The sequence below is a fragment of the Nicotiana sylvestris genome, chromosome 3 (assembly GCF_000393655.2).
Source record: "Nicotiana sylvestris chromosome 3, ASM39365v2, whole genome shotgun sequence".
NCBI lineage: Eukaryota > Viridiplantae > Streptophyta > Magnoliopsida > Solanales > Solanaceae > Nicotiana > Nicotiana sylvestris.
The window spans coordinates 44,424,787-44,436,855 of NC_091059.1; the positions used below are offsets into that span (position 1 = coordinate 44,424,787).

The 12,069-nt window shown below is 37.9% G+C and overlaps 1 protein-coding gene across 1 annotated transcript; it reads right to left on the bottom strand.

Moving 5' to 3' along the window:
- Window positions 1-2,904: 2,904 nt before the first annotated feature.
- On the bottom strand, window positions 2,905-4,701 carry LOC104212468 (allene oxide synthase 3-like). The gene has a single exon (XM_070170752.1). The coding sequence runs from the start codon at window positions 4,575-4,577 to the stop codon at window positions 3,144-3,146; it is 1,434 nt and encodes a 477-aa protein (XP_070026853.1). The 5' UTR covers window positions 4,578-4,701; the 3' UTR covers window positions 2,905-3,143.
- Between the last annotated feature and the right edge of the window lie 7,368 nt (window positions 4,702-12,069).

Sequence of the window (12,069 nt, forward strand, 5' to 3'; positions counted from 1 at the left end):
ATTGTTTTAGAGGTGCAGGATGTGATGACGTGTCATCACTTGTTTTAAAAGTAAATGTTGCATTCCGAGTCCTTACAAACCTCTTTCAGCATCACCTCAATTTGCCTGCGCAGTCCGAGGACGTAGCCGAAATGCCATTACGTGAAAATCTCTGAAAAATGATTAATTTTGACTTTAAAATGGATTTAAGTTGACTTCGGTCAACATTTTGGGTAAATGGATCCAGACCCGTTATTTGACGGTCCCGGAAGGTCCGTAGGAAAATATGGGACTTGTGCATATGCCCGGAATCGAATTCCGAGGTCCCAAGCCGAGAAATGAATTTTTAAGAAAATTATTTTTTGGAATTATTTATGAGTTTTGGAAATGAAATATGTTTAAAATTTGATGGTATCAGACCCGTATTATGGTTCCAAAGCCCGGTACAGTTCTTATATGTGGTTTAAGTCGAATCTACGAAATTTGGTAAGAAACGGACTTGAAACGATATGAATTGGACCTTATTTGAGGAAATTGGGAAATTTGATGTTCTTAAGTAATTTCATGATTTTGATGCTAAATTTATGGTTGTTGATGTTATTTTGGTGATTTGAATGCACGAGCAAGTCCGTATGAATGTTTTAGGTTGGTGTACATGTTTGGTTTGGAGCCCCAGGGGCTCGGATGAGTTTTGGATAGGCCACGGGGTGGGATTTGGACTTAGGAAAATTGCAGGTTTTCAGCTAGTATGATCAGGTCTGCATGCGAAGCCTGGCTCGCAAATGCAAGAATTCTATCGCAAATGCAAACAAAGGTCTGGGTAGGTCTAATCGCAAATGCGACCATTTGGCTCACAAATGCGGAAGGCCCCAGTAGCAAATGCGACCCTTGCTTCGCAAATGCGAACCCATCAGAAATAAGGGGTGGTCGCAAAAGCGATAAATTTCATCGCAAATGTGAAGGTCTCAGAATTATGAAGGGTTCGCAATTGCGAACCCTGGTCACAATTGCGACATCAAAGACTTGTAAATTCATAACTAAGATGCATTTCAACCATTTTTCACACTCCTTCAAAACCAAAACACTCTAGGGCGATTTTTCAAAGGCAATTTCTTCTCCAAATCAATTGTAAGTGATTTCTAACTAGTTTTCTTCAATCTTTAACATCTTTTCACATGATTTCAATTCAAAATCAATGATTTTCATGGGGGAAATTAGGTGTTTTGGTAAAACCTAGGTTTTTCAAAAATTGGGGATTTGGACCTGGATTTGAGGTCTGATTTCAAAACAAATTATATATTTGGGTTTGTGGGGGAATGGGTTATCGGGTTTTGGTTCGAACCTCAGGTTTTGACAGTATTTGGTCTAACCTTAGCTTGAGGGATTAAGAGTCGTGTCTTATTTGCTACGTGTTAATTGTGGAGTACGACGTATAGGCATGGTGAGGAGTATTTATATGTCGGTATCAAGCATGCCCATGAGTCTTGTATTGGGGTTGTTATGACTCCGTTGTGGTTTATTGCGCTTCACATGCTATTATGATTATTGTTCCCTTGCCGGGATGTTATTGTCATATTATTGTTCCCTTGCCGGGATGTTGTTGAAATATTATTGTTCCCTTGCCGGGATGTTGTTATATTGCTCTTGCTCCCTTGCCGGGATTCTTTTGTGATTGTTGTTGATTTTTAACTAGGAGCGGGTTGCACGCCTGCAACGAGATATATGAAATGGGAGCGGGTTGCACGCCTTCAACGAGATATATGAAATAGGAGCGGGTTGCACGCCTACAACGAGATACATGAAATGGGATCGGGTTGCACGCCTGCAACAAGATATGAAATGAAAGTGAATTCTGCATTTGTTTTCCTTATCCTTGTTAGTAATTGGATTTTGGTTTCTTTATATTCCTCTCGATATTTTGTTGTTATCTGTTATTCCCCGAAACATGGTTTCCCCCTCCCATCTTTAACTATAATTATCTGATTTTATCTTTTTGTTGTATATGATTTAACTACACAGGTTTATTTGGTAGTCTGGTTCTAGCCTCGTCACTACTTCGCCGAGGTTAGACTATACCAGCATATGACGTCGGTTGTGCTGATACTATACTCTGCATTCTTTTGTGCAGATCCCAGTGTTGTCGACTTAGGACCGCAGTGAGGTTGCTGCCTTCAGTCCAACAGGCGACCCGAGGTAGTACTGCAGGCGTCCGCGGGCCTTGGTGTCACTTCCTATCTTTCCTTTATCTTGTTTCCTTTACTTATTTCAGAAATAGTGTATCTTTTATCTTTCAGACTGTGTATGTAGTATTCTTAGACCGTATGTGAAACTGTGACACCATTTCAGGATGGTCGAGGCTCAAACAGTTGTATTAGATACATATTTCAGATAGTTTACTGCATTTCTTTCGCTTATTGTAATTTCCGTTGTTTACATGTTATTGCTTTATAATTGTTAAGGAATTTAAATTGGTAAAAAGGAAATTTGTTCAAACAGTCGGCTTGCCTATCTCACATTAGTAGGCGCCATCACAACTCCCGAGGATGGGAAATCCGGGTCGTGACATGTTGTCCAAACCATAGTTCTCAAGAATATAAAAGCTTTCGTTTGAGTTATAGTATGATTCAAGAATGGATCTTGAGATCCAATTTATTTGTTGACTTAAAATTTACCCCTACGAATAGGGGATAGTATGCAAAGAAAAGATTTTTCATGTGAAATTCCTCTGTTATTGAAGCTTTTTTTATTATACCGTTTTCATTTTTTAAAATTAAAAATAAAAAACATAAAAGCTAAACAAAAAACGGTGAAACGGCCGGAAGATAACGAATCCACCAGTTTCAAAGGCAGAATCAGTCAAATTAATTAAGTCTATCAAGAAAACTGCAGTAGTAGCTGCTACTGGATAAAGCAGCGAGCAAAAGATTTGTGACGAAACAAGAATAAATTCTAAAATTTCATGATTCAACAGATCGAACAGCAGATCATCAGTATTAAAATTCACAATGAATGCTTGAAGAACAATTCTCCAAGCAATCCTTTACGATTTGAAACAGAAAATTACAAGTTTTAATGGAAAGTTAGATTTTGAACTTCTCTCGCAAGGAGGTTCTTCTTTATTGCAAATATACTACGTTACGTTTTCTTGCCATTCATTTCAATACTTAAGATGTTGCCTTGGTTACTGACTTAAAAGTCACCTTAGAACCAAGCAGGAGCTTTCCAAATTCAATTTCAAAAGTATCATAACGCAGGAAAAGCTCCACCAAGAATATCCTGCCCAAGAGCACTATAAGATCTTTACCAGGACACTGTTTATCATTCACAGTTGGATCATCCGTCTCCTTACCATTTGACCAGTACACATACTTGAGCAATTTCTCTCCATCCCCCACAAATCTATCTGCATTAAACTCCTCTGGGTTCTTAAAAACTTTGGGGTCCCTTGTGGCCAGCGGCTGATACCCAAATATTAATTCATCTTTTTTTACCAAGAATGATGCATCATGGCTAGTGATGACTATATCTTTTCTGGCCTTTACAGTTTGAAATGGAACTGGAGGATCCATTCGCAAGGTCTCATACACCACTGACTTAACCAGTGTCATCTTCTCCAGTGCTGCAAAAGTGACCCCTCCTTCTGTTTTAACGGTAGTCCTGATTTCATTCGCGAGCCGACTGTGTAAACTTAGTCCTGCAGTTCCAACCCACTTGATCAAAGCTGGGAAGAACACTTTCATGCCACCATACGAATTGAACCCTGCTAGGAAAACATAGTTATGGCAAGCTTCATCCCTTTTCACTCCAAGCTTCTCAGCTTCATCTAAAATAGACCCCATGTTGTTATAAAAAGCATTATATAGTTTCTGGTGGTCAGATTTCACAGGGAAATATGGTAAGGGAAAAGTGTGCAAAACCAAATCTTCAAGGAAGTTTGGTACAAACTTGATGCCTAGAGATATCAATGGAGCCAACTGAAAGAAGACCCATTTGTCAACAGCTTTTGGTCCGCCAGTGCCAAGACTTGTATCAGTTGGACTTCTTCCCTCACAGAACAAACGGAAGAGGAATTCAAAGGAAAGGTTATCACTGATGGGGTTGAAGTATGATGATCCTTTCTCGGACAATTCTTTTTCAAGGCTGGTAAATAGCTCAGAGATTGAGCTAATAAAGATGGGGATGAATTTGTCATGCAGCTTAGCAAGTGTGGATAAGAAAAGGCCTTTAAGTGTGGAGTGTTTGGGATCAGTAGTTCCAAGAAAACCACACACCTTATAACCACCATTGAAAGCAGTGGAAGACATGAAAGTGCCTTCAAAATAGTTTTCCTTATCAACTTTTGAGTTATCAAAAAGGATGGGGTAACTAACAGCATCGACAAGGACGATGACTTTGGAGTTAGGGGCATTGAAAGGGCCAGGGGGAACGTTAGTTCTAAAGACAGTGGATTGGTAATTTTTCATGCGAGTCCTGAAAAAAGCATCAGCACCTTGGTTGTAATGGAAGTCATAGCGATCCTTTATTGCCCCGAAAAAGGGGAGACCATAATCACCTGGGATTTCTTTTAAAGGAAGCTTTGAAATATCAGAAGAAGCCATTAATTAGTTTTTGTTTATGATGTTTGGGCTTTGGCTTTGCTATTGATATTTGATGTTGGATCATGCGTTCATGGGAGGTATATATAGAGAGGATATTGTGGCGGGAAGTAGTCACTCGAAGAATGAATTTCAATCCTTATGTTTCACGTGGAAGAGATAAGCAGAGAAATTACATAATATTATTATGTGCTACTGTTTATCGTTGTTTTAAACCTAATTGTGGGCCAAAGAGTTTAAGACTTTTGATTGCCTAAAACAGTTCACTCTTTTCTGGACAAACCCATAATAATCTCATTTTTGTCGTTTGGTGTATATATACTTATAAAAATGATATAGTACACTCCGACGTTTGGTTGATAGAATGGCATAATCTCTTCATACAACGTAACTTAGTATTGTTAATACATATTATGGAGGCGGATAAAGATTTGAGCACAACGGGCACCATCGCCTTTAGATATGCAAAATCTTGAGATAAAGTTCGACGTGTAACTTTTTAAAAATATAATGATTATGGTTACATATCAACGGAAAAAATTTACCCACACCAGATGTTTATACCAAGTTTAGTTAAATTAACCACACAAGACAAACTAAGGTCTATACATAACATTTACAATTGTAAGGTTGCCGTCACCGTCCGTTCTTCTTCTACCATTTTGGTATGTTTTGAAGCTTTGGGTCATTCTTTCTTTAGTTTTGCATTTCTTGATTGCAAATCAGAAGCCACAATTCTAAAATTACAACTTGGTTGGAATTTTTCGTGTAGAATGATCGGTACTAGTATTTTGAAACTTTTGGGAAAAGAAGCTTATCTTTTGAATTTTGATGGTAGAATTATAACGATCCGGTCGTTCGTTCTGAGAGTTTAAGCCTCATTTCCCCCATCTATGTTTATTTATATGTTGTTCAGCTGCGTTGAGTTGTATCGAATTGGTAGATTTGGGTTCGGAGTAGTTTTGGAGTGAAATAAACACTTAGTTAGTTAGAAAACTAAATTAGAAAAGTCAACCGAAAGTTGACTTATGAGTAGATGAATGCGGATTTGAATTTTTATGATTTGATTAGCTTCGTTGGTTGATTTTAGACTTAGAAGTATGTCCAGAATGTAATTTGGAGGTCAGTGGTAGAATTAGGCTTGAATTGGCGAAAGTTGGAAATTTTGCAAATTTTGGTCGACCGTGGAAGATTATATATCGAGGTCGGAATGGAATTTTGAAAGTTGGAGTAGGTTCGTAGTGTCATTTGTGACATGTGTGCAAAATTTGAGGTCATTCGGACGTGATTTGATAGGTTTCGGTGTCGTTGGCGAATTTTGAAAGTTTAGAAGTTCTTAGACTTGAATTCGATGTTGATTTGGTGTTTTAGTGTTGTTTTGGGTGTTCTGGAGGTTCGACTAAGTTTGGGTAGTGATATATAACTTGTTGGAATTATTGGTTGAGGTCCCGAGGTCCTCAGGTGAGTTTTGGATAGATTTTGGTTGTGTTGCACTCGTTTTTCTTATGTTTCGACGCTGTTTCTTCAAGCATAAATGATATCATATTAAACAAACGAGCTCCGGTTTTTTTTTATTGAAATATTAGATCTGTATCGTAATTACGGACCCGTAGCAAAAATAATGGTCGAATTTGGACATCGTATGAGGATTTTATGATCATTTTACTAAGAATTAGGTTGCATGATTTTTCATATTAATTACGAAATGCCACTGACTGCGTATTTAGAAATCTGCACTATTTGCAAATATTGAAACCAACATGTCTCATTCATTATAAGGTCAAATCGAGTGATTCAAAAGCCTAACTTGACTAGAATTTCACAAATCGTTTGGCATGAGAAACAAGGAAGAATAACTTATAGAAAAATATATAAAATATGTGTTTGTTCATTCGGTCATATTTTGAGTTGGGGAGCTTGAATTTGGGCGATTTTAGAGGCGATTTTCACCATAGGGATTGTGGTAAGTATTCTCTACTCGGTTTAGGTTATATTTTATGAATCCATCTTCGTTTTTGGGATTTGATAGATGATTTCAAAGTGAAATTGAGGGAGTTAAGGCTTGAATTTTGGAGAGTTTTAGGTAGGGATCTGAGGGACCAACAGAGTCCGATTTTGATAAATTTTATATGGTTAGAATCGGGAGAGGACGAGGTTTATTATTCTTCCTTTTTGACTGATTTCGCAACGTGGGCCCCGGGCTCGGGTTTTGGCCGATTTCAAATTTCTTGCATATTTATGTAGTTTTTATTGTGGAATTCTATTCTTTAGACTATGTTGATATTAATATTATGATTATGGATAGATTCAGAGCTTTTGGAGACCGAGTCCAGAGACGAGGGCAACCCGGAGTAGGATTTTACGTTGTTGAGGTAAGTAACAGTTTTAACTCTAGCTTTGAGAGTATATACCCGGAGAATTTGATACATGTGATTGTTTGAAGATGATACCCACGCTAGGTGACGGGCATGTGGGTGTATACCTCGAGGGATTGAGACTTGGTCCGTCCCGTGAGGCTGCAAGGCCTAATAACTATTATCTGTGGTTATGTGTTTACTTGTTGTTAAACTTGTTTGCCTTTATGTTAGAGATCATGCTTAGGCTTTATTCATGCTCACATTATTTGTACTCAGTCATAGAAATTATTGTACATGTTTACCTCAGTCTCTATTATTTGCTAATATGATATGATACTTGATGTGGATTGTGTTCCCTTATTTGTTGATGATGGTAAGACTAATGAGGTACATGATTGAGTAAGGCCGAGGGCCTGGTTGTGAGGATATTAATATCATAGCGCGTGAGTTATCCGCATAGCACGTGAGTTGACCGTGCGGGTTCATGTATTGAAACTATAGCGCGTGAGTTGTCCGCGTAGCGCGTGAGTTGACCGTGCAGATCCAGGTATTAATATGGTAGCAAGTAAGTTGTTCATGCTTAGCGCTTGGACTTTGGGGGCCCCTTCGGAGTATGTACACAACCTAATGAGCGTAGAGTGTTGAGTGTATTAAGTGTTGAGTGTTGAGTGCTGAGTGCGAGTGCTAAGTGATGGAGTGACATTGTTGTGAGATTGCATTTACTTTTGTTATTGCTGCATTTATCTATGAAATTTCTTTTTGGCATTTACTGAGTTATGGATTTTACATGTTTATTCCTGTTATTTTTAAAATTGTGAAAAATAAATAATTGGACCGTTTTGCTTAACTTGGCACTACTGCTCGGTTCCTTAGTTATTTTTGTTACTACTGAGTCAGTTGTACTCATACGACACCCTGCACTTTATGTGCAGATCTAGGTTAGTTAAAGTGCAACAAACGTTGATTTTAGGCCGGCTATCTGTGGAGATTGCAAGGTATTTGCCAGCGTCCGCAGGACCTTGTTACTCCTTTTGTCATTTCTTATTTTAGACAGTTAGACAATTTATATATCTTAGTTCATAATTTTCGACGCTCATGACTTAGTGACACCCTGATGTTTGGGACTCGTTTCCGTATTTTATATTATTTATATTTAGAGTTGGTTTAGTTTATTAGGAATTAAATTATTGGAAATGTTTTATTAACTTCTTATAATCAAATTAGTAGTAATCTTTTGGGAATAGGCTTGCCTTGTAACACGATAAGCGCCATCACGACCATTGTTAGATTTTGGATCGTGACAAGTTGGTATCAGAGCCTAGGTTAAATAGGTCTCACGAGTCATGAGCGGGTTTAGTATAGTCTTGCGGATCGGTATGGAGACGCCTGTACTTATATTCGAGAGGCTGCAGAACCTTTTGGAAAACTTCACCTTCTTGAATTCTTATCGTGCGATATTGATTCAGCTTGAAGTGTAACTCTTTGAATTCCTTTCACGCATTTGTATGCGCACATGAGCGCTCGGTATCAGTTGTGCATCGACGGATTGTGATTCCCTAGATGAGGTGCGAGATATGATTTCTGTGTGTTGATGTTGGGCTAGTCTTGAGGACTTGAGGTCGGGTTTTGACAGTAGATTGAGCACTGAGGTGTTGATTGTGTGAGCACGTGCTTATATGTCAATTGGTGTCCCTATTAGATTTGTGATTTGATTGCTATGTGGCTAGTATGATTTGATTGCGAGATTGTGTTCGGATTGATCGAATGTGACGAGAAGTATTTACTTGAGATGTAGCAAGGACTAATGGGCGTTTGATTTGTGACTTGATATAGCTTGTTCAGGCTCTATCTGATAAGAGGTTTATTACCAGCGTTTGGTTGTTTTGGGCAACTGCTATGATTAGAAATTATTGTTGTGAGTGATTGAATTATGTGGTATATCATGTGATTTTAGGCATGTTTTAGACTCGTTCGAGGACGAACATTTATTTAAAAGGCGGAGGATGTAACGACCCGATCGTTCGTTCTGAGATTTTAAGCCCTATTTCCCCAATCATGTGCCTATTTCCCCAACCGAAAGTTGACTTATGAGTAGATGTATTCGGATTTGGATTTTTATGATTCGATTAGCTTCGTTGATTGATTTTGGACTTAGAAGAGTGTGTCCGGATTATAATTAGGAGGTCAGTGGTAGAATTAGGCTTGAATTGGCGAAAGTTCGAAATTTTGCAATTTTGATCGATCGTGGAAAATTAGGTATCAGGGTCGGAATGGAATTTTAGAAGTTGGAGTAGGTTCACAATGTCGTTTTTGATGTGTGTGCAAAATTTGAGGTCATTCAGAAGTGGTTTGATAGGTTTCGGTGTCGTTGGCGAATTTTGGAAGTTTAAAAGTTCTTAGGCTTGAATTCGAGGTTGATTTAGTGTTTTGGTATTGTTTTGGGTGATCTGAAGGTTTGACTAAGTTCGGGTAGTCATATATGACTTGTTGGAATTATTGGTTGAGGTCCCGAGGGCCTCAGGTTTAGAATAGGTTTGGATTGTGTTGCGCTCGTTTTTCTTATGTTTGTCGCCATTTCTTCAAGCATAAATGATATTATATTGAACAAACGAGCTCCAATTTCTTTTTTGATTGTTGTATTAGATCTGTACCATAATTACGGACCCATAGCAAAAAGAATGGTCAAATTTGGACATCGTATGAGGATTTTATGATCATTTTACTAAGAATTAGGTTGCCTGATTTTTCATATTAGTTAGGAAATTGCCACTAACGGCGTATTTAGAAATCTGCACTATTTGCAAATATTAAAAACAATATATCTCATTCATTATAAGGTCAAATTGAGTGATTCAAAAGCCTAACGTGACTAGAATTTCACAAAGAATCCATTGGAGGCATAAAAAGTGAGTTTCGTGATCGTTTGACATGAGAAACGAGGCAGAATAGCTGGTAGAAAAATATATAAAATAAGGGTTTGTTCATTCGGTCATAGTTTGAGTTGGGGAGCTTGGATTTGGGCGATTTTGCAGGCGATTTCACCATAGGGATTGGGTGTTCTCTACTCGGTTTTGGTTATATTTCATGAATCCATCTTCATAGGGATTGGGATTTGATTGATGATTTCAAAGTGAAATTGAGGGAGTTAGGGCTTGAGTTTTGGAGAGTTTTAGGTCGGGCTTTGAGGGACCAACAGTGTCCGATTTTGATAAATTTTATATGGTTAGACTCGGGAGAGGACGAGGTTTATTATTCTGTCATTTTTTATTGATTTCAAGATGTAGGCCCTAGGCCCGGGTTTTGGCCGATTTTGGATTTCTGGCATATTTATGTAGTTTTTATTGTGGAATTCGATTCTTTAGACTATATTGATTATGGATAGATTCGGAGCTTTTGGAGACTGAGTCCAGAGACGAGGGTATCCCGGAGTAGGATTTTACACTGTTGAGGTAAGTAAGTTTTAACTCTGGCTTTGAGGGTATATACCAAAAGAATTTGTTATCATGTGATTGTTTGGAGGTGATACCCATATTAGGTGACGGATGTGTGGGTGTATACCTTGAGAGATTGAGACTTGGTCCATCCCGTGAGGCTGCGAGGCCTAATAGCTATTATCTATGGTTATTTGTTTACTTGTTGTTGAACTTATTTGCTTTCATGTTAGAGATCATGCTTAGGCTTTATTCATGCTCACATTATTTGTACTCAGTCATAGAAATTATTGTACATGTTTACCTCAGTCACTATTATTTGCTAATATATTGTAATACTTGATGTGGGCTGTGTTCCCTTATTTGTTGATGATGGTGAGGCTAGTAAGGTTCATGATTGAGCAAGGCTGAGGGCTTGGTTGTGAGGATATTAATACCATAGCGCATGAGTTGTCCGCGTAGCATGTGAGTTGACCGTGCGGATCCAGGTATTGATACCATAGCGCGTGCGTTATCCGCGTAGCACGTGAGTTGACCGTGAGGAATCCAGGTATTGATATGGTAGCATGTGAGTTGTCCGTGCTTAGAGCTTGGGCTTTGGGAGCCCCTCCAGAGTCTGTACACACCCCCAGCGAGCGTAGAATGTTGAGTTTATTGAGTGTTAAGTGTTGAGTGCTGAGTGTGAGTACTGAGTGATGGAGTGATATTGCTGTGAGGTTGTATTTACTTTTGTTGTTCCTGCATTTATCTGTTAAATTTCTTTGTGGCATTTACTGTGTTATGAAATTTACCTGCTTATTCCTATTATTTTTAAAATTGTGAAAATTAAATAATTGGACTGTTTGCTTAGCTCGTCACTAGTGCTCAGTTCCTTAGTAATTTCTGTTACAATTGAGTCGGTTGTACTCGTACTACACCCTGAACTCTATGTGCAGATCCAGGTATGTTAGAGCACGACGATCATTGATTTCAGGCTGGCTATTTGTGGAGATTGCAGGGTAGCTGCCAGCATCCGCAGGACCTTGTTACTCTTTTTGTCATTTCTTATTTGAGACAATTAGACAGTTTATATATCTTAGTTCATAGTTTTAGATGATCATGACTTAGTGATACCCCGATGTTTGGGACTCATTTCCATATTTTATATTATTTATATTTAGAGTTGGTTTAGTTTATCAGGAATTAAATTATTGAAAATATTTTATTAGATTCTTATAATCAAATTAGTAGTTATAATTTGGGAATGAGCTTGCCTTGTAAAACGATAGGCACTATCACAACATGATTAGAGTTTGAGTCGTGACAAGAATTTACACACATTCAAGAAAATCCTTGATTGCTTATGTAGGCTAATAAAACTTTTGTAGGATACCCTTGAATGCTTGGTTGGCTAAAACGACCAATTACATAATCAAAATTGCGCTCTTGACTTCCTTATATTGCATGTCGAGTTTGTGAATAAAAATATACCATAAGCTTTTCGCTAGAAATATTCCTCGATTTAAATGATTTTATCCTTTTAACTACTAATTTTACACAAATTTCTCATCACACCATTTTTTTTCCAAATATCTAGTTATTATATTCAGGTGTAGTATTGACCGCCCGTCATATATCATATTCTTAACTAAGTTGACATTAGGACATTAAAAATGAAATAGAAGTATGATAAATGAATATGATCATAAATTCAAAATCAACTAATCT

Excerpts from the sequence above, each read along its gene's own strand:
- LOC104212468 (XM_070170752.1), bottom strand. The coding sequence starts at position 4,577 with ATGGCTTCTTCTGATATTTCAAAGCTTCCTTTAAAAGAAATCCCAGGT.